The 23282-nt window shown below is 40.3% G+C and overlaps 1 protein-coding gene across 1 annotated transcript; it reads right to left on the minus strand.

Moving 5' to 3' along the window:
• Nucleotides 1-18142: 18142 nt before the first annotated feature.
• LOC107790514 (putative serine/threonine-protein kinase At1g01540) lies at nt 18143-22044 on the minus strand. The gene is made up of 7 exons (XM_016612444.2): nt 21137-22044; nt 20347-20451; nt 20080-20202; nt 19793-19963; nt 19560-19689; nt 19257-19466; nt 18143-18628 (listed from the first exon to the last, which is right to left on the minus strand). The coding sequence occupies exons 1-7, from the start codon at nt 21736-21738 to the stop codon at nt 18464-18466; spliced, it is 1506 nt and encodes a 501-aa protein (XP_016467930.1). The 5' UTR covers nt 21739-22044; the 3' UTR covers nt 18143-18463.
• Between the last annotated feature and the right edge of the window lie 1238 nt (nt 22045-23282).

Raw genomic sequence — 23282 nt, forward strand, 5'->3', positions numbered from 1 at the left:
GCATGGATCATTTCTTTCTAACCAAGTCCTTCATGAATTTAGCATAGCCCGGTATTTGTTCAGGAGCCTCCACCAAAGGCACATTGATGGATAAGCTCTTCATCATATCAATGAACTTTTTAAACTGATTCTCATTTTTCTGCTTCGCGAGCCTTTGAGGATAGGGTGGAGGTAGCCTTGGCAAAGGATCTTTGGCTTTAGGCACAACCGGCTCTGACATGTCTATTACCTATTCCCTAGATGGGTTCACATCATCTTGAGTTTCCACCTCGGCATCTTGAATATCAATCCTCACTTTTTCATTCACATTCTCATCAATTACATTTTTAACCACCAAAGGAGCTTCATCTTCTCGTAACTCAACATCATCACCCAAAATTTGCTTTTGTTTGGAGGTATTCACATCACCGCCTCATCCACTCCTTGTAGTTACTGCCATAACATGATTGTTCCCACTTTTCGGTTTTACTACCGTATCACTTGGTAGAGCCCCCTTAGGATGAGTATTCAAGGACTGTGAGATTTAGCCTAACTGAACCTCCAAATTTCTAATTGAAGTATTGTGAGAAGACTACTGAGCATCAGAATCTCATTCTTCTTCATCATCTGTTCAAACATCATTTCAATTCTCCCTATATCATTGTTAGAAGAACTGGGACCTTGGGATGGAAATGGGGGCGGATTGTTCGGTTGTTAGTACATTGGGGGCCTTTGAAAGCCTTGCCCCCGGTTTCCTTGATTGCCATAGTTCCACCCACCTTGATTATTGTTACCACCCTAGTTGTTGTTGTTACCATTCTAATTACCCTGATTATTTTGATTATTGTTCTGATTGCCCCAATTGGAATTTTGGTTGTTGTTCCCCCAATTACCATTGCCTTGTTGTTGTTGATTGCACCAATTGCCTTGGGGCCTCCATTGTTGTTGGTTGGAAGAATTGACCCTTTGTCCTTGATAATTGTTCATGTATTGCACCTCTTCATTCTGCACATCATAACCATCATCTTGGAATCCACACAATCAATATCAAATTGCTCCGAACTCCTTTGGTTCTGTTGACCTCTTTGTCTTCTTTTGTTGACTAGCATGTTGACACCCTCCATGGCATTCACTTGGAGAGGATTTTGAACTTTTTGCAATTGTGCCTTTGCTAGTTGGTTCATTGTAGTTGTCAACTCAGCTATAGCCTGCCCATGATCATGTAACTCCTTATGCAAATGAGTGACTGTGGGGTCACCCTGCGGCACATTGGCTCTACTTTGCCAAGTAGAAGAAGTGTCTACTATCTCATCAAGAATGTCACAAGCCTCATCATAAGTCAACTTCATGAAGTTGCCCCCAGCAAGTTGATTTACTATGCACTGGTTTGTTGTGTTAATTCCCCGATAGAAAGTCTGTTAGATCATCGCCTCAGTCATATCATTGTTGGGGCATTCCTTTACTATTGTTCTATAGCGCTCCCAAATCTCATGCAATGGTTCAGTGGGCTTCTGCTTGAAAGCTAAGATCTCATCTCTCAAAGCTGCCATATGCCCCGGTGAGAACAATTTTGCAATGAACTTGTCTGCCAACTCATCCCAAGTAGTGATGGAATGGTTGTGAAGTCACTCAAGCCAATCCAACGCCTTCCCTCTAAGTGAAAATGGGAAGAGTCTCAACCGAAGTGCATCCTCGGACACATTTGTTTACTTTCTCCCCCAACAGGTATCCACAAAACTCTTGAGATGTTTGTAAGCATTTTGATTGGCAGCGCCTATGAAATACCCACGCTGCTCCAGCAATGTCAGCATCACATTGGTAATTTGAAAATTGCCCGCCCGAATTCGGGGTGGGACAATTGCACTTGCATAGCCTTGGTTAGGAAGCACTCGAGGAGCCACTCTTGGAGGTAGCGGAGGAGGGTCTGGAATTATGAGGGTCTGGAATATTGTCCTCCCCCGCAATCACATTTTCAAGAGGTTCATTGTTGTTTGTTGCCATTTGGTACCTGAAGTTGTGACACACACAAATTAGTAACACAGAAGGAAAGAAGAACAATACACCTGACTAATTATATAGATAGCCAAAACCAAGAGTGAGCGATCTCACCAGCCACTGATCGAGGCCAACCCTATACTACTACAAAGTAGCAAGAGAGGTCGAAGCAGCTTTTACCCAAGAAGGTCGGGATCGATTTCCACAGGGAGCTAGAGATTGGAGTTGAGTTTCTATCTAAATTGGTGTTGCGTAATTGTTCCTAATTGCACTTCTAAACATTGTTGGTTTTGATTTTAATTCTAAATTTATACTACTAAGATGCTCAACTAGACTAAGTGAAGCTAAGAGTAAAATATTGAAGGTTGTCCAAATAGATAAAAGGCACTAGGGTAGTGACTTTTTCCTAGGTGGCTAATTTATGAATTCTTGAGTCTAAGGCTAGATTGTCATATTTGGGGAGTATGATATAACCATTGCACGATTCTACTCACTTATACCTCTTGGTAGTTCGAGTGATTTTGCCCGAATTGAATTTCTCAAGACCAATTGGGTATGATAATTTGTGCAGGCAATTGAGGTTTAAGTCAGGTATTACCATCTCTAGGTTTAACCCTTTAATTGGTGCAAGCAATTAGGCTCTCTTTCTCAAGAAGAGCCAAAGTCAACTAGACATAAACTAGTGTTTGCAACCACTAATTCAACATTAAAACCCTAAATTATTCCAAATATCAAATATCCATAGACAATCAAGCATTAAAACACAAGACCCATCAATTACCCATACTAGGGTTGAGCCACAACCATAGTTAATGGGTCTAGCTACTCATGGTTATAGAAGAAAACAAAGAAATAGATGAAGAAAAGCCCATAATAGTTAATTTCTAGATAAAACTTGAGTATTCAATGATGAAACTAAGCTAAAATTACTCAAAATAGAAAATAAGAACTGTTCACGAGCGCAGCTTCGGTCCAACTTACAACTGATGACCTAAAAATGGGAAAAGAAATTATTTATACTAGGCTGAAAATTCTAGACAAAAATCCCCTTGCGAGGCTAGTGCGGACCGCATAAAATGAAATTTGTCTGCACTAAGGCTCTTGGCTGAAATAATGTGCTCTCTGAAGTTGGACACCGCGGACCACACAAAATGCACCGCGGCCGTGGTGGCTTCTATTTTGGTCCGCACAAAATGGACCATGCACCACATTGGGCATAATCCTCCAACTTGGCAACTCTCTGATCTTGGGCTCTGCGGACGTACAAAGTCGAGTGCAACCGCAATGAAATCAATACGGTCCGCACAAAATACTTTGCGGCCGCATTGCTTGGCTGCCTGAAATGCCTACTCTCTGAACTTCAGCTTTGCGAACCGCACAGAATGGTGTGCGGCCGCACTAGTCCTATTTTACTGAGCTTGGCCTTGGTCTTGGTATTTATGCATGTTTCACTCCTTTTTGAGATGGTTTTTGACAAATTGTCACCTTGTTGATCAAACCCTGCAATCAAGTACATCATGTGAGCCTTTGGGACTATTTTGTACACATTTCTAGTCAAAACTTAAGCAAGAAGAAGTGTAAAATGCATCATAATCCCTAGTTATCATTATACTAGGCCGAATTGTTTGTAGAAAAATACCTCTGTGGGGGTAGTGCGGCCGCAGTGAGGCTTCTTGGCTTTAAACTCTACTCTCTGAACATGACCACCGTGGGCCGCACAAAATGCATCGCGGCCACGGTGGCTTCTATTGCGGTCCGCACAAAAAGGACCGCGGACCACATTGGCATTGATTCTCCAAAGTGGAAACTCTCTAAACTGTGTCTTTGCGGACCGCACAATATCGAGTGCGGCCACGGTGAGTCTATTGTGGTCCGCACAAATTGCTTTGCGGCCGCATTGCTTGAGTTTCTAAAATAAGCACATCTCTGAATCTCCTTACTACGGACCGCACTAAATGGAGTGCAGCCGTAGTGGACCTGTTGCACTGTGCTTGGACTTGTTCTTGGTACTTGTGCATGTTTCACTCCTTTTTGAGCTGGTTTTGACTAATTGTCACCTTTTTTACCAAACCTTGCAAACAAGTACAACATGTAAGCCTTTGTGACTATTTTGTATACATTTTTAATTAAAACTCAAGTAAGAAGGAGTGTAAAATGAACCATAATCCCTAGTTATCACACCGCATCTCCAGAATTCCATCGCAGGTGTGGAATTCACTTATGTGTGCTGGGACCGCATCTGCGAGCACTGGGCTGCACCTACGAGCCGCTCTTGCGGTCCCCAACCACTTTTGCGCCTTCGCTTCTATGGACTCCTCACTGAATCTACGGATCCAGCTGGACTAGGCCCAATTACGCTTCTGCAGTTCCTTGGATGCTTCAGTGGCTCCGCACTTGCGGCCCAAAGTGCGCAGGTGCAAAAACACCAGGTGCAGCAACTTCAGCAAATTCCATAAGTCTCAAACCAATCCGTTAAGCACTGGAAACTCAACGAGGCCCCGGGACCTCAAACAAACATACCAAACAATCCTAAAACATCATACGAACTTAGTCCAACACACAAATCACATCAAACAATGCTAAAAATACCATTCAACCTCCAATTCAACCTTAAAGAACTTGAAACTTCCAAATTCGACAACCGATACCGAAACCAACCAACCATGTTCGATTGACCTCAAATTTTGCACACAAGTCATAATTCACACTACGGACCTACTCCAACTTCCGGAATAGGATTCCAACCGCGATATCAAAAATTCCACTACCGATCTAAATCTCCAAAATTTTGACTTTCGCCATTTCAGGCCTAAATAATCTACAGAACTCCAAAACATATCCAGACACTCCCCTAAGCCCAAAATCACCCAACGGAGCTAACAAAACTCCATCTCGGAGTCATCTTCACACAATTCTAACTTCGGTCCAAATTTTATGTCTTAAGCCTCCATTTTAGGGACTAAGTGTCCCAGACACTTTCAAAAACCAAAATGAACCTTCTGACAAGTCGCAATAGCAGAAAATAGATACGGGGAAACAGTTTATAGGGGATCAAGGTTCTAACTCTCAAAACGACTGATCGGGTCATTACATATCTCCCGGGGAAACCGTCCTGTAGTCCAAACATAAATATGCAAGGGGATCTCCCGGAATATCGTTTCGTAATTCCAAAGTAAATATGCAGTACAGGGGGATCTCCCAAAATACCGTTTCATAATTCCAAAGTAAATATGCAGTATAGGGGGATCTCCCGAAATACCATTTCGTAGTCCCAAAGTAAATATGAAGTACAAGGGATCTCCCGAAATACCATTCCGTAGTCCCAAAGTAAATATACAGCTCCATCAACATAAACAACAATTTCAATAAGGAATTACACAGTTTAGACTAAGTTCATATCAAAGAAAATAGGTAATTTTCACTAAACATGTTGCACAAAGTTCAAATAAATAGTTAAAACACGTAGACATGCTTTTCGAATCTAAACAAGGTAATTACATATACTAGTGTAGTTTCAACAAGGAAAAACAGGTTAAGACTTAGTGAACGCGGAGTGTTATAGCAAATAACTCGTGTACGTACCCGACGCTCATATATCAAATAGTACCAAAATCCTAAGGGGAGTTTCCCCACAAAAGGTTAGGCAAGCCACTTACCTCAAACAAAGCCCAAATCAATCCGTAATAATGCTCTTTCCACAAAAATGCGGCTCCAGATGGCCTAAATCTAGCAAATTAATTACATAACGTAAGTATAGCTTCAAGCAACCAAGCTAGCTAATGAAATCAAAACTAAAGCAAGAAAATAGAAAAACACCCAAAAAGCCTCTATGGTCCCATGTCTCGGAATCAGGTAAAAATCATATATTATGAACACCTATTCACTAACGAGTTCACTTGTACAAAAATTATCCAAATCCGATGTCAAAATCTCACTCAAAACTTAGAAATTCGATTGGGGAACTTTTCCCCCATTTTCCCAACTTTCTCACTCAAATTCCTTGATTAAATGAAGAAAACAACAATAGATTAATGAAATGCAACCAAAATCGAGTAAGGAATCGTTACCCACAAGCTTCTTCTAAAAAACCCTCAAAATTTCGCCTCAATCCGAGCTCTCTAGGTCCAAAAATAGATAATGAAACAAACATCAATTTTGCCCTTTTTCTGCTAGTCAATCCGCACATGCGGACCCTTCTTCGCACCTGGGGTGCCGCACCTGCAGAGATTCCACTGCAGGTGCGGAATTCACTAAAGTGGGATAGGACCGCATTTGCGAGCACTAGGCTGCACCTGCGAGCCGCTCCTGCGATCCCCAACCGCTTCTGCGGACTCCTCATCACATTTACGGACCCAGCTGGACTAGGCTCAATTCTGCTTTTGCGGTTCCTTGAACGCTTCGCGGCTCTGCACCTGCGGCCCAAAGTGCGCAGGTGTGAAAACACCAGGTGCAGCAACTTCAGCAAATTGCATAAATCTCAAACCAATCTATTAAGCACCCGAAACTTACCTAGGCCCTCGGGACCTCAACCAAACATACAAACCAATCCTAGAACATCATACGAACTTAGTCGAGTACACAAATCATATCAAACAGTGCTAAAAACACCAATAAACCTCTAATTCAACCTTAAAGAACTTGAAACATCATATTCGACAACCGATACCGAAACCAACCAAACCACGTCCGACTAACCTCAAATTTTGCACACAAGTCATAATTCACACTACAGACCTTTTCCAACTTCCGGAATTGCATTCCAACCTCGATATCAAAAATTTCACTACCGGTCTAAATCTCCAAAAATTCGACTTTCGCCATTTCATGCTTAAATAAGATACATACCTCCAAAACATAATCCAAACACGCCCTTAAGCCCAATCACCCAACGGAGCTAATGGGATTGATGAAACTCCATCCCCGAGTCGTCTTCACACAAATCTGACTTCACTTCCAAAAACCAAAATGAACCTCCCAGCAAGTCACAATAGTAGAAAATAGATATGGGGAAACAGTTTATAGGGGACCGGGGCTCTAACTCTTAAAACATTCATTCGTCCTAGAACGAGCATAGAGACATACCTGAAGTGGTGAAAAGATGAGGATAACGGCTGCGCATATCCTACTCGGTCTCTCAAGTCACCTCCACGACCGGCTGACCCCGCCACTAAACTTCGACTGATGCAATATTCTTTGACCTAAGCTTTCGAACCTGCCTGTCCAATATAGCCACTGGCTCCTCAACATAATATAGATCTTTGTCCAACTGGACTGAGCTGAAATCCAACAAGTGAGACAGATCATCGTGATACCTCCGAAGCATCGAAACATTAAATATCGGATGAACTCCTGCTAGGCTGGAAGGTAAGGCAAGCTCATAAGCAACCTCCCCAACACGCTGCAACACCTCAAAGGGGCCAATAAAACTTGGGCTCAGCTTGCCTCTCTTTCTGAAACTCGTAACGCCCTTCATGGGATAAACCCGAAGCAAGACCCGCTCTCCAACCTTAAATGAAACATTACGAACCTTCCGGTCCGCATAACTCTTTTGTTTGGACTGGGCTGTGCAAAGTCTATCCTGAATCACCTTCACCTTCTCCAAGGCATCCTAAACCAAGTCTGTGCCCAATAATCTAGCCTCATCCGGCTCGAACCAACTCACTAGGGACTAACACCGCCTACCATACAAAGCCTCATACGGTGCTATCTGAATGCTAGACTGATAACTGTTTTTGTAGGCAAACTCCGCAAGTGGCATGAAATGATCCCAAGAACCTCCAAACTCCATCATACACGCATGGAGCATATCCTTAAAAATCTGAATAGTGTGCTCAGACTGTCCGTCCGTCTGAGGGTGAAATGTTGTGCTCAACTCCACCCGAGTACCCAACTCCCGCTATACGGCTCTTTAGAACCATGATGTAAACTGTGTACCCCGATCAGAGATGATAGATACCGTCACACCATGAAGTATGACAATCTCACGAATATAAACTTGAGCCAACTGCTAGGAAGAATAGGTAGTCATCACAGGAAGGAAATGAGATGACTTGGTCAGCCTATCTACAATCACCCAAACTACATCAAACTTCCACTGAGTCCGTGGGAGTCCATCAACGAAATCCATAGTGATCCGCTCCCATTTCCACTACAAAATATCTAACTTCTGAAGCAATCCACCCGGTCGATGATGCTCATATTTCACCTATGGGTAATTTAGGCCCCGAACAACATAACCCACTATCTTTCTTCATCCTGCTCCACCAGTAATGCTGCCTCAGGTCCTGCTATATCTTTGCGGCACCCGGATGAATAGAGTACCATGAGCTATGAGCCTCCTGAAGAATCAACTCACGCAAACCATCTACATTAGGCACACATAGCCTGACATGCATCCTCAATGCACCATCATCACCAATAGTGACATCCTTGGCATCACTGTGCTGGACCATGTCCTTTAGGACAAGAAAATGGGGGTCATCATATTGACGCTCCTTGATACGATCATAAAGAGAAGACTGAGAGACCACACAAGCCAATACTCGACTAGGCTCAGAAATATCCAATCTCACAAACTGGCTGGCTATGGCCTGAACATCCAACGCCATGGGCCTCTTTACTGCTGGTAGGTAAGCTAAACTCCCTAAACTCTCTGCCCGATGACTCAAAGCATCGGCCACCACATTGGCCTTCCTTGGGTGGTACAAGATGGTGATATCATAATCCTTAAGCATCTCCAACCACCTTCTCTAACGTAAATTAAGATCCTTCTACTTGAACAGATGCTGCAAACTCTGGTGATAAGTGTAGATCCCACAAGGAACACTATACAAATAGTGCCTCCAAATATTCAAGGCATGAACAATAGCAGCTAACTCAAGGTTGTGGACAGGATAGTGCTTTTCATGCACCTTCAGCTACCTGGACGCATAGGCAACTACCCTACAGTCCTGCATCAACACCGCACCGAGGACAACTCGTGACGCATCACAATAAACTGTATAAGACCCCGAACCTGAAGGCAATACCAATACTGGGGCTATAGTCAAAGCTGTCTTAAGCTTCTGAAAGCACTTATCACACTCTTCCGTCCACCTGAACGGAGCACCCTTCTAGATCAGCCTGGTCATAGGTGATGCAATAGATGAAAATCCCTCAATAAATTGATGGTAATACCCCGCCAAACCAAGAAAACTCTGGATTTCTGTAGCTAAGGATGATCTGGGCCAACTCTGCACTGCTTCCACTTTCTTCAGATCCACCTTGATTCCTTCACTCGATACTAAATGACCCAAGAATGCCACAGAATCTGACCAGAACTCACATTTTGAGAACTTTGCATATAATTTCTTTTCTCTCAAGGTCGGAAGCACTGTCCTCAGGTGTTGCTCATGATCTTCCCGACTCCAAGAGTACACTAGAATGTCATCAATAAAGACAATGATGAATGAGTCAAGATAAGGCCAGAATATACTATGCATAAATGCATAAATGCTGCTGGGGCATTGGTCAGCCTAACTGACATAACAAGAAACCCGTAATGTCTATACCGAGTCTTGAAAGCAGTCTTCGGGATGTCTGGCTCTTGAATCTTCAACTGATGATAATCCGAATGCAAGTCAATATTGGAAAACACTCGTTCAGCCTGTAAATGATCAAATAGGTTATCAATATGAGTCAAAGGATATCGATTCTTCATTGTAACTTTGTTCAACTGGCGATAATCAATACACATACGCATAGAACCATCATTTTTCTTTACAAACAAGACAAGAGCACCCCAAGGTGACACACTGGGCCGAATGAAACCCTTATTAAGAAATTCCTATAATTGTTCCTTCAACTCAGGAGGGGCCATATGATAAGGAGGAATAGAGATGGGCTGAGTGCCCGGCAACAAATCAATGTAAGAATCAATATCTCTATCGGGCAGCATGCCCAGAAGATCAGCTGGAAACACATCAGGGAAATCCTTTACTACTGGGACTGAATCAACTGTAGGGGTATCAATATTGACATCTCTCACATAAGCTAGATACGTGTCACACCCCTTCTCAACCATTCGTTGAGCTTTAATAAATGAAATAACTCTACTGGGAGTGCAATCTAAGGTACCCCTCCATTCAAATCGTGGTACACCTAGCATAGCCAGTGTCATGGTTTTGGTGTGACAATCAAGAATAGCATAATGGGGAGACAATCAGTCCATGCTTAAGATAACATCAAAATCTACCATGTTGAGCAATAATAAATTGGCTCTGGTCTTAAAACCACTAAGAATGATCAAACACGACCGATAAACGTGGTCCATAACAAGAGAATCTCCCACAGAAGTAGATACATAAATAGGGGAACTCAAAGAATCCCGAGATACGCCTAAATACAGGGCAAAATAAGATGACACATAAGAATTAGTGGAGCCTGGATAGAATAGAACTGTTGCATCTCTATGACAGACCAGAACAATACATGTAATGACAGAATCGAAAGTAACAGCCTATGTACGAGCAGGAAGGGCATAGTATCTGGTTTGGCCTCCCCCTCTAGGGCGTCCTTTATCAACCCGACCTCCACCTCGGGCTGGCTGAGTAGGTGGTGTGGAAGTTGGTGTTGTAATCATAGCCTAAGAACCTGGTGGAGCACATTGTGGCTGAGAAGTCTGTGGAGGTGCATTCCTCCTAAGTCTGGGACAATCTCTTACCACATAACGAGTGTCACCACACTCAAAATAAGATTTGGGAGGACGTGGCGGCTGCGACTAGATCGAGCCAGGTCTGTTGGACTGCCCGTTGATGGCACCCCATACAGGAGACACACTAGATACTAGAGGAGCATAATAAGGCTCATGAGGTCTAGGAGGAGCTTGAATACCACTGGCTACTGGAAGAGCTGAATGAACGGGGTGACTCACATAACCCCTACCATGACAAACTGCAGCTGGGGCACGGGCACTAGAAAAATGGCCCAACTCTCGAGACCTCTTGGCCTCTCTCTCTTCCCTATCCCGAGCAAGCATGTCCTCTACTCTCCTAGCAATACTCACCACCTGCTAATACGCGATATCCATCTCTAAATCCCGGGACATGCTAGTCCTGATGCTGGGAATGAGCCCCTCAATAAACCGGCGAACCCTCTCTCAAACTGAAGAAACCAAAGTCGGTGCATGTCTAGCCAAGTCATTGAAACAGACCGCATACTCTGAAACAGTCATGGTACCCTGGCGCAACTGCTCAAACTTCGCGCTCCATGTGTCCCTGAGGCTCTAAGGTACATACTCTCTCAAAAACATGTCCGAGAACTGAGTCTATGTAAGGGAAGCTACCTCAGCCAAACTGTCTAACTCATAAGTACGCCATCACCAATAGACTGCTCCTCGAAGCTGAAAGGCAGTGAAAGAAACCCCACTCGACTCTGTTATGCCCATAGTGCGGAGGAAACGGTGGCACTCCTCCAGAAATTCCTGAGTATCCTCTAATTCTAGACCACTGAATGTAGGAGGGTCGTACTTCTTGTACCTCTCAAGCCACTGTTGCTCCTCCTATGAAACTACTGCCCTATACTCCGACTGAGCTGGGGCTATAAGCGGTACCGGTATAACCTCTGGGATCTGATCAACCTGAACCTGTTGCTCTAGGGTGCGGGCGGAGGGATTCTATGCTCCTCCCCTGGACTAAGATATGGTTGTAGCAAGGGGAATCAACCCTACCTGAGCTAGAGTGTTGTACAAGCTCATCAACTGTGCAAGGGTCTCTTGGAGAGAAAGAGTAGTAGTGGTAGGTGTATCAGGTGCATGTGCTCCAGCTAGAGCTACTGGTGGCTCCTTTGTAGCAGCTCGCCCGGGTGCTCTAGCTACACCACATCGCGTCCTCGGCCTCTACCCCGGTCCCGGCCTCTAGTGGCTCTAGCAGGAGGCGCAGGTACCTGGTCATCTCCGGTAGCACGTGTCCTCACTATTTGTGAGAGAATAGAAGACATAAGTTTAGAATTTTGAAGTTAATAATCTCGTACGACAAGGAATCAAATGAAGTGGAATTTTCCTAACAATTCCATAGCCTCTCAAAGATAAGTATAGACGTCTCTGTACCGATCCATGAGACTCTAATAAATCGGCTTGTGACTCAAGACTCTTATGAACCTAGAGCGCTGATACCAACTTGTCATGACCCTAATTCTCCCACCGTGAACCGTCGTGACGGCACCTAGTCTCTACGACTAGGTAAGCCTAACATTTGTGGAAAAAGGAACAAAAACATAAAAGCTATCAACTAATAAGTAAATTTAAACAAGGAAATGATATGTCGCTAGGCATATATAGTAATCACTTCCGAATAGTACATAACTCTCCAAAACCCGGAATGTCATAAGTCACAAGCTAAAGAAAGAAACAGTACATCCATACTCTAGAGTCTAATATAAGAAGAAAATACAAGAAGGGTTGACATTGGGTGGAATAAATAGGGACTTCGAAGTCTGCGGAGGCTACGGATATACCTTGAAGTCTCTACAACTGACTTTCCTCACGGGTGATGTGGCTAATAAGCGGTACCTGGATCTACACACGAAAATTATGTGCAGAAAAGGGCATGAGTACACCACAATGGTACCTATTAAATGCCAAGCCTAAACTTGGTCGAGTAGTGATGGGATCAGGTCAGGGCCCTACTGGTATAAATATAATGAAATAAGACAGAGGAATATTACAGTAAAATAAATACATAAATCTAACAGGAATAGAACTCAATAAAAGCCAACAACTCAGAACACAGTAATAGCAATAGGGGGATCTCCCGGAATACCATTCTGTAGTTCCAAAGATATGCAGTACATGGGGATCTCCCGAAATACCATTCCATAGTCCCAAAGTAAATATGCAGTACAGGTGGATCTCCTGAAATACCGTTCCATAGTCCCAAAAGTAAATATGTAGTATATGGGGATCTCCTGAAATACCGTTCCGTAGTCCCAAAGTAAATATGTAGCTCAATCAACATAAACAACAGTTTCAATAAGGAATTCCACAGTTTAGACTAAGTTAATATCAAAGAAAATAGGTAATTTTCACTAAACATGCTACACAGGGTTCAAAGTTAAAACACGTAGGCATGCTTTTCGAATCTAAACAAGGTAATCACATATACTAGTGTAGTTTCAACAAGGAAAAACAAGTTAAGACTTAGTGAAAAATGGAGTTTACAGCAAATAGCCCCTGTACGTACTCATCACATCACGTACACGGCACTCATATATCAAACAGTACCAAAATCCGAAGGGGAGTTCCCCCACACAAGGTTAGGCAAGCCACTTACCTCGAACCAAGCCCAAATCAATCCGTAATAATGCTCTTTCCATGAATATCCGGCTCTGGATGGCCCAAATCTAGCCAAATCAATTACATAACATAAACATAGCTATAAGCAACCAAGCTAGTTAATAAAATCAAAGTTAAGGCAAGAAAATAAAAAAAAATACCCAAAAATCCTCCCCGGGACCGCATCTCGAGATCGGGTAAAAATCACAAATTATGAACACCCATTAACTCATGAGTTCACTCATACCAAAATTATTCAAATCCGATATTAAAATCCCACTCAAAACTTAGAAATTCGGTTGGGGGACTTTTCCCCCATTTTCCAACTTTCTCAGTCAAATTCCTTGATTAAATGAAGAAAACAATAATAGATTAATGAAATGCAACCAAAATCGAGTAAGGAAAGTTACCCACAAACTTCTTCTGAAAAACCCTCAAAATTTTGCCTCAATCTGAGCTCTCTAGGTCCAAAATGGAGAATGAAATCAAACCCTCAAATTTGCCCTTTTTCTGCCAGTCAAACCGCACCTGCGGACCCTTCTTCTCACCTAGGGCGCCGCACCTACGAAAATTCTATCACAGGTGCAGAATTCACTTAAGTGGGTTAGGACCGCATCTGCGAGCACTGGACCGCACCTGTAGAAAACCCAGCATACGTAATGTAATCACCATCGCTGTCAACTTTAAGAAAAGCAAAAGCATCATTCTCAGTCAACGAGGCTCGGCGAAGTTGATACTGAAATTGAAGGAATAGTTAGATCAGTACCTTCTCCACAACAAATAATCAGAGCATATAAAACGGAGATATTTCATTCATTTACTATAGAAAGAGTGATATTAACGTGAGATTAGACAGGATTGCGTTGTCAAAATACAAACAATTTAGATATCTAGGCTTGATGTTCCAAGATATTGGTTTGAGGGATAGAGAAGTTACACATAGAATCAAAACAAGATGGTTGAAACAAAGAGTCTTATTGAGGTGTTATGTGAAAAAGGATGCCTACCAAAGTCGAAAATAAGTTGCATAGAACAATATAAGACGAGCAATATTATATGGGAGTGAACATTGGACCATTAAAGTCCCACATCTCACAAGATGAGTGTCGCAGAGATGCGAATGTTAAGGTAGATATGAGGTCATACAAGATTAGACAAGATTAAAAATAATTAAAATTTGGCAAAACATGGAAGTAGCAGACATCGAGGATAAAATAAAAAAAGGCCGCTTGAGATGGTTCAGTCATGTTCTACATCAACCTCCAGATGCATCATTCCATAGGTGTGAACCCATAGTGAATCAAGGTGTGGGGACGAGGGTAGACCTAAATTGCATGGAAAGAGATCCTCTTGGAAGACATGCAATCTCTTGTGATCCGTGCAAACCTAGCAAAAAATAGAGCACGATGGAAGAAAAGATCTACATAGGTGATACAAATTAGTTGGAAGTGAGTTTCAGTCATGTTTGTACATTTATTTTAAGTCTCATATTTCTAGGAGTCTTTTAGTCTTGTAAGAATTTTATATGCCACTACAAAATATAGAAAATCTCTAGTACTTTTCATTTTCTTACTACTACTTTTTATGTTTAGTTTTTGGTCCAAGATTTGCATGGAGTGACACGGTTAGTGAGGATTCATATAGTCCGATCTCAACTTGCTTAGGATTGATGCATAGTAGTAGCTATTGTTGTACAATAGGGAGGGAAACAATAAGAGCATGCAACACACAAGTTCAGGTGCAAACTAAGGTGGACCAGAGACCAGGAACTAATCTATTTTACTTCCTGCACTCTTAGCTAATTACAGAACTCAGAGAAAACCACACATTAAAATCCCTTCACAACAAAATTTCATATTAAATAGGAATGGACTTGTAGATATGATATCATAGTGATGGTAAGAAAACAAAAAGATTTCAAAATTGGTAATTGTTTAGCAACATCATAGAGCAACAACTTTGAACAAAAGGAATCAGTATCAACTCTTAGCTTCCTATTCTGATCGAACTAGATTGTTTTTCAAACTAAAAACACTAATCAATCTCCGTTTCAGCCTTAAAGGACTTGAACCTTCCAAATTTGACAACCGATACCGAAACCAACTAAACCATATCCAATTGACTCAAATTTTTCACACAAGTCATAATTCACACTACGGACCTACTCCAACTTTCGGAATCGGATTCCGATCCCGATATCAAAAAATTCACTACTGGTCTGTTTCTCCAAAAATTTAACTTTCGCCACTTCAAGCCTAAATAAGCTACGGACATCCAAAACACAATCCAGACATACCCCTAATTCCAAAATCACCCAACAGATCTAACGGAATTGACGAAACTCCATCCCGAAGTCGTCTTCACACAGTTCTGACTTCAGTCCAAATTCTAAGTTTTAAGTCTCCATTTTGGGGACTAAGTATCTCAGATACTTCCAAAAACCAAAATGAACCTCCTGGCAAATTACAATAGCATAAAACAGATACAGGGAAACAGTTTTTAGAGAATCGGGGCTCTAACTCTCAAAACGACCGGTCGGGTCATTACATATATGTAATTTCATGATTGTTTTGTGATTAAATTAATTTATTATTTTTATTCGGGTTAGATTATTTATTTGCTAAAAGATTAGTAAACTAGATAAATTATTACTTTAGTTCCCTGTAGTGGTATCTTTCACCTCTTTAAATAAGGCAAAAACCAGCCTGGGGGTTCAATTATTTGAGGTATAGAGTCTTAGCTTAAAACACTATACCCAGTTGAATTATTGTTATGTCAATTAAGCATAGAAGAATTATTTGTGGGCCCACTTAATATGTATAGCGTTTTAGTGAAGAATGCTATATATATAGCGTCTTTTTGAAAGACGTTATACGTAACCGGCCAAACGGCCGTTAAAGTATAGCGTCTTTAAAAAAAACACTATATATATTTTGGTCACTAAGTTTTTTTTTTTTTTTTTACATATTTTTGTTGTTTGAGTCCATAAGAACCACATTTGATTCCGGCTTCAAGACTCCTGACAAGGACCTCTTGATGTGTAAGATGTTAGATTCAGTGATATGTACATAGCAACAAGGTCATTAGATTCAGCAATAAAGTGGATCTTTTGCAAAAAATAATTATCTGTTATGATAAATATCATATTATGGTGGATGTCTACTCTTTCTCCATGATCTTCATGTCAAATGCTTAATAACATATTCCATGCATATTTTCTTCACTTTTCATGCATATATAAAGGCCTTGTAATAGATAGGAAAATACACACAATTAAAGAAAAAAAATTTCTTCCTTCTCTCTATCTCCATTTCTTGTTCATGTTTTACTAAATTGTTTTTATTTCCTTGTTCCATATTGCTACCTTGAATTATATTTCATAACATTATCCACTATTTATCACATATAACATAGCTTGCTTTATCCATAAATATACGAGCACATCAGAACCATAGGGTTCCTTCACGGGTGGCAGTAATATGGATAAGTCCAGCTGAATAAGTGCGATAGTTATATCACTATAAACCCAGACAAAACCAGGCGATTTGTGCAGAATTTCTAATTCAGTCTCGGAAAAGAACGGTTTGAAACTACATGTGAGATGCACTGTCGCATGAATAAAACGAAGCCCTGTAGAGAGGAGGAGCTATTTGCAGTAGTATCTTTTGACTTCACGGACTCAATAATGGAGGAATATAATGCCATTGTTCTTAGCTAGGATAAGCATTAGAAGAGAAATCTCTCCCCATAGCAAGAAAGCTAAGTTACTCCGACTAGGTGTCGCACCGGTATGAATATGGGATTTGTACCGGATTTGATTAAACAATTTTGGGTACTTTAACGACGGACAAAAAATGCGAGACGGACACAATTTGATGCCCGAAATCAGAACTAAAATAGGGTAAATTTGAAGAAAATATAATACTTTATCTAGGAAATCAATCATTTACTTATCTACAACTCGAGACTCAAAAAAAGATCTACACTTTACAAGCTATACGTAAGTATTCCACAAAATATCTCATAATTTAGAGATATTTTTAAATTTTTATTTTTTTGAATTATTTTTAGCTAGATCCTAAACTAGAATCCGTATCCCTGAATCTTAGAATTTACATTTAGCTCGAACACCCACACCCATATCCGAGCAACTTAGCCTGAAAGCAACTATACGTTCACTTCAAAACTCTCTTCTCTAGTTCACATGCAGAGAGTCAAGATAATCATTTATTGGTAGGGCCCTTAGCATAGTCACAATGAAAGTTACCCCTTGACCTTTTCCAATGAGACAAGATCAGAAAACACAATAAATGAGTGAGGGGTCCAAAATCCACAATGTGTGCCCCTTTTTAGCTGTCAAACAAAAGATATTATCTCTTTTCCTTCTCGCAGCATATGCTGGAGACTACAGTGGTTATTGGTGGGGGGGCCCCCACCCCCAAAACCCCTCCCAGCATCCACAAATATCCCAACTCATAAACCAAATTACTAAAAGCATTACAGCAATTACACAGTTTCATTTTATATAGTCAAGCAATTACACAGTTTCATTTTATATAGAAATGTTTGACTAGGCACAACGTTTAACAAAGAGAATATAGGTCATATAGAGCAAAATGAGGGGGGAGGGGGGTTTAAGGTTGTTTCCAAATATACTTTTTGAGATGGAACAACTATATTTGGAAACTCTTTAATAAATGTATAATTCGTTTTAGAATAGACTAAATAGGAAAGAGTAACATATATAAAATGGAACAAACAGTATTCACTTTCTTAAACATGTTGAAACCCATACAAGGCAAAACATAGGCTACATTTTACTACTAATTTCACCTAATATCATTTCAACATTTCCTTACATGAAGACCAAACTGATACATGGAATTGAAAGGGGATTGTTACATAGGTCTGTTGTAATACAATCTGACAATTTCTTTTCATTTGGAAAGTGCATCCAACTAGAAGAGTGAGTGGAAATTTAATTATATACTAACAAAAGAGCTATGCTCTTAACAAAATTGAAAGCAACTAAATATGACAACAACAAGAGCTACTCTACAAAAAACCTACAGCGAGTGCTGAATTTGCACAAGTGAATTGTATGTACATTCGCCAGCTCCAAAATGAATGGTAGAAGAAACTAGGGAATTTGAATTTGACCTTTAAGCCCAGTTGCCCAGGCTACTCCTCGTCATCAACTTCTTTCTTCCTCAATAAAGATCGGTTGGTTTGAACAGTGCTTTCATATCCGCTGCTATCACCTGATTCAATTATGCGCTTGTCCATTACCCTCTCTTTCATTTCATCATGATGTGAACGTCCATGTTCTCTTCCAGTTCTTCGATCCTGCATGAATCACACAGTTTAAGGGAGGGAAGCAATGCACTATCATATGATGATTGATAGAAAACTGATAAGGTGATTTAAGTACTACATAACAAAGCTTCCTGGCAAAAGTTTTGACTAGTGTTAGTTCATAATAATAAACTTGATATCAGATATTTGATCAGATTTCTAAAATTAGTTTTTAAAACAATCAACGCGTAGAAAATGAGAGGGAGATTCATTAAAGTTTTCACTATCCAAATGACCCGTTACTGAATCTGTGGTGCAACAAGCATCGTCTTTATAGAGGAGAATGTGGCATGCATTGAATGCTCATAACAGAAAAGAAGACACATGACCTTCATTACATCACAGATAAGTAAACACTCTAAAGCAACAAAATTGCACCATACTTTAGTGATTATTAGACTCAATTCAGTTCATTCCGTCTCCCAGAGGATATGTTCTTCGGAGTTCCTTCACACAATAAATAAGAGAGAAGTTGCATTCCTCTATAAGGAAAGGAGGTTTGCATACATAAAGTTAGCAAGATACCAGGAACCAAAATGCATGTTCAGCTGTCATGACTAGTAATATATGATATTCAGTTTAAGGGCATGCAGTTCTAAGAGGAAAAGCTCAAGCTTACATCGCGGAAGGGGAAATCGTCAGCTTCAAGCATGTGTATCACATGCCCCATCTTTGGCCTCTTTTGAGCATTGGGGTCTACACATCGTAATGCTACCAAAAGGGCACGTTTCAATGCTCTTGAAGATGGCTTCTCACGCAACTTAGGATCCAAAACACCTTCGGAATTCCGGTTAGAAACCATAGTCTTAAGCCACTCAACCAGATTTACCTGAGAGTTAGATCCACTACAAAAGTCAGAACAAGATGCAAGATTAAAGAGGTTTTTTAAAACAAGACGGCCATTTAGATAATCGGAACAAACCTCTCCAGGAGCACGGCTATAATCCACAGGATTCCTTCCAGAAATAATCTCCATAACAAGAATTCCAAAACTATAAACATCACTCCTGTCATTCAACATGCCAGTGCTGGCATATTCTGGAGCAACGTAGCTGATAAGAAAAACAAGTACAATGGCAAATCAATTTACACGGTTATCCCCAAAAACTAGAAGCGACAGTAAATGCTAGTGGATTTGAGACGTCCAGCACTAACCCGAAAGTTCCCATAACCCGGGTAGTTATGTAGCTCCTCTCTGAGCCCAAAAGCTTAGCTAAACCAAAATCAGATACTTTTGAATTCCACTGCTTATCAAGCAAAATATTGCTTGACTTGATGTCACGATGAACAACTTTGGGTTCGAGGCCCTCATGCAGATAGGTCAACCTGCATTCATTGTCAAGAGTTAGTTTTTCATTTAACACAATCTAGATAACAATGACTGCCCAAAATGAAAAAGCTAGAAGTTTAAATATCCCAAACAAACAGAGCTGAACTTATACCCTTTTGCTGCTCCAAGAATAATATTCATCCGAACTTCCCATGTAAGAGGACTGTATGGCCCTACATCTCCATGGAGCCATTGCTCTAAGTTCCCATTATCCACATACTCATACACAAGCATCCTGCAAATAGCATAGAATCATCTTGAATAATCCCAACACTAAAATCAGCAGATTTGTAGGTCCAAATAATCCTTATAGGCTACAAGCGCAGAAATGTAACGGTAATTGATCAAATCAAATTGCAGACTGCTGAAATTGAAATACCTGTGAGCTCCCTCAGCACAGTAACCAAGTAACCTCACCAAATTCTTGTGCCGAACTCGACCAATTGCTTCCACTTCAACCTTAAATTCCCTCTCTGCCTGTCCCCTGAAAAGAATATCACATGAAAAACCTAAAGAACAAAAAGAAACTTGTTCCTCACCAAATAAGCCTATAAGTACCCATCAAACTTCAAGCTTGCATTTAACTAATCAAGGACCAAAAAACAGTGGCAGATCTACCCCTTCGCAGCTAGTTCAATCGAATCCACTACTTTCAGCTCAGATCATGTACATTTGCAGACTTTTAAAAATGTATATTTACATAAGAAACTACACTCTAAACCTACTAACTCTAAATTGTAATTTAACTCATGAGAAAGGACGCATAACCATGAAACACACTTAACATAAATGGCACGCAGACATATGTGCGAGGAGTATGTGACATGCCTAAACATGTTAGCATCTACTCTCTCTAGTTAAGTGATACTCTTTCCTTTTTAGTCTGCCAAAAAAAAACATTTTTCTATATTTAGAAACAAGTTAACTTGAAACTTGTTAACTTAATGAGTAGCCATTGAAATGTCTATAGATTGTTCTAGACCACAAATTTCAGCTGCCAGTCTTTCTTTCTTGAACTCGGTGCCTAGTCAAACATCTTCACATAAAATGGGATGGGGGAGTATATATAAGCAATTGCCCTATGCATACACAAAAAAATAAGCACAAAGCAAACAACTTTTTATCAGTAGCATACAGAATAAAAGCAAACAACTTTGAATGCCTTTTACCTGTTGTTAAGCAAATTCTTAACAGCAACACTACTATTATCTTCCATAACTCCGCGGTACACAATGCCATACCCCCCCTCCCCAATCACATTCTCATGATCAAAAAAATTAGTAGCAATCTCAAGCTCCCTCAGAGTGTACCAGTGACCCCAACCTAAATGCGAAACCTCAGGCACCGCAATGCTCCCCTGCTCACCCGAACGCACCTCCCCGCTTCCCTGACCCGACCCGCCACCTGAACCGACCCGATCCGGGAACTTAACTAAATGACCCTTCCCATTCCCACTCCCAATCTCAATTTGGATTCTTTGTTGATACCCACCACCACCTGAGTTGTTTAGGGGTTCTTTCTCGGGTTCCGGAAGAGGGTCCGGTTTTTCGGGTAGAGTCCGAGATGGGTCGACTCGGATCTCTTTGATTTCGGAAGAGATGTTTGGTGGGATTTGGGGGTTTGTAGAATTACGCTTTGAAGTGTACCAAAGGGAGATGAGGAAGAGGAGGAGTACAATTGCAGCTCCAACGATAATACCAACAACTACCCATAAGTGTAGACCGAATATTGAAGTCTTCTTTGAGAGCTCATCATTTAAGAAAGCTGACATGTTTTTTTTCTTATTCTTCTGCTACTGAGAAAAATCTTGGTTAGCTGAAATTGGAATACATGAACACTAAGAAGTGTCAAAGACAGAGAGAGGAAGTCCAGTGTAAGGTTTAGTGACAGTATATGGTGGTATGGTGTGGGGATAGTACAGAGTACAGACAGTGGGATGTTAGAGGAGCTGTGGGTGAGTGGGTTTTGGACCAAAGGACGAAGTGAGCGGTCAAGAGTAGGGAGGGGGAGGAGCAGCTGTAATGATGCGACTGCTAAAAGTGGAAGATTTGTTTAAGCCTGCTAAAAGGAGTGAATCGTCAAAATTAGAAGGATTAAAATAGATTTTGCGAAGGACCCGGTAAAGTTGTTGTTATATAATCCCTCACGATTTTCAGGCATAAAAATAATCTCTTGTAAAAATATACGCTACAATAAATTTTTATAATTCGAGTCTTCTCTGGACCCGCTGCCCTATTATAATAGATTCAAAACTACTTCCTCCATTTATGTATTTTACTTTTAATCTAAAATTTATTTATATGGTTACAAATTATTTCATTAAGAATAAAAGTAAAGAATATAAACTTAAATTAATTCAAATATAGAGTTGTACAATTTTTTGGGACTATTAAAACGAAAAGTACATCGCATAGGTTGGAATAAAAGAATACCATTTTTAATTTTTCTAAGTTTTAATATTATTAATTCATTTTTTCTAAGTGGCACTCCCTTAAATGACAGGAGTAGCATATTTAGAAACATAAAACTCCAGTAATATTTTAGATATTCGTACGGACTTCTAATTTAAAATCCTAATATTCAAAAATCTTCTTTATAATATTAAACTTTACAACGATCAAACTAAGACATAAATGAAGCGGATGATGTAATAAATTGAGTTGCATTGCTAGATGTTTTGTCTGAAAACAAATCAGTGGGATCTTGTAATTATATATATGAAAATGCATTAGGAAGGTTAATTCATCTCCTACGACACCGACACAATTTGTCAAAAATTACTTGTGACGACGAGTCAAACTCAATCCGTACATCTCAACGTAAGTTACTCGTTTGGTAGGGTACATAAGAATAATGCGGAATAGTATATATTAGTAATGCATGGGTTAGTAATACAAGTATTAGTTATGCAGATATTATTTCTTATCTACTGTTTGGTGTGGTGTATTAGAATTATAATGCTTTGTATAATTTTTAAGAAAAATAGTTGTTTACAAAAATGTCCTCCATATTCTCTAGCTTTAAAGGGACTTTAAGGACAATTATGTCTTTAACCATACTAATAGATGCATTAATAGCCTTGGTATTACTAATGACATGGTTTTCTATGCATAACTTATAAATAGGATAATACCAAGTATGATCTATAACTAATACAAGTATTAGTTATACACAGGTTGAAAATATGTACCAAACAAAGTATTAGTAATTCATAGAGCTAATGTTTGCATTATTTTTTTTTTAATACCTCCTACCAAACGACCCTTGTAAATTAATGCAGTCATGCAATGCAGGTGTTAAATGGATGTTACTTAG

Source organism: Nicotiana tabacum, chromosome 20 (genome assembly GCF_000715075.1).
Source record: "Nicotiana tabacum cultivar K326 chromosome 20, ASM71507v2, whole genome shotgun sequence".
NCBI lineage: Eukaryota > Viridiplantae > Streptophyta > Magnoliopsida > Solanales > Solanaceae > Nicotiana > Nicotiana tabacum.

Excerpts from the sequence above, each read along its gene's own strand:
- LOC107790514 (XM_016612444.2), bottom strand. The coding sequence starts at position 21,738 with ATGTCAGCTTTCTTAAATGATGAGCTCTCAAAGAAGACTTCAATATTC. Across the intron at positions 20,203-20,346 it reads TGTGCTGAGGGAGCTCACAG|GATGCTTGTGTATGAGTATG; the intron begins GTATTTCAATTT and ends TGCTATTTGCAG. Across the intron at positions 18,629-19,256 it reads ACGATTTCCCCTTCCGCGAT|GATCGAAGAACTGGAAGAGA; the intron begins GTAAGCTTGAGC and ends TGATTCATGCAG.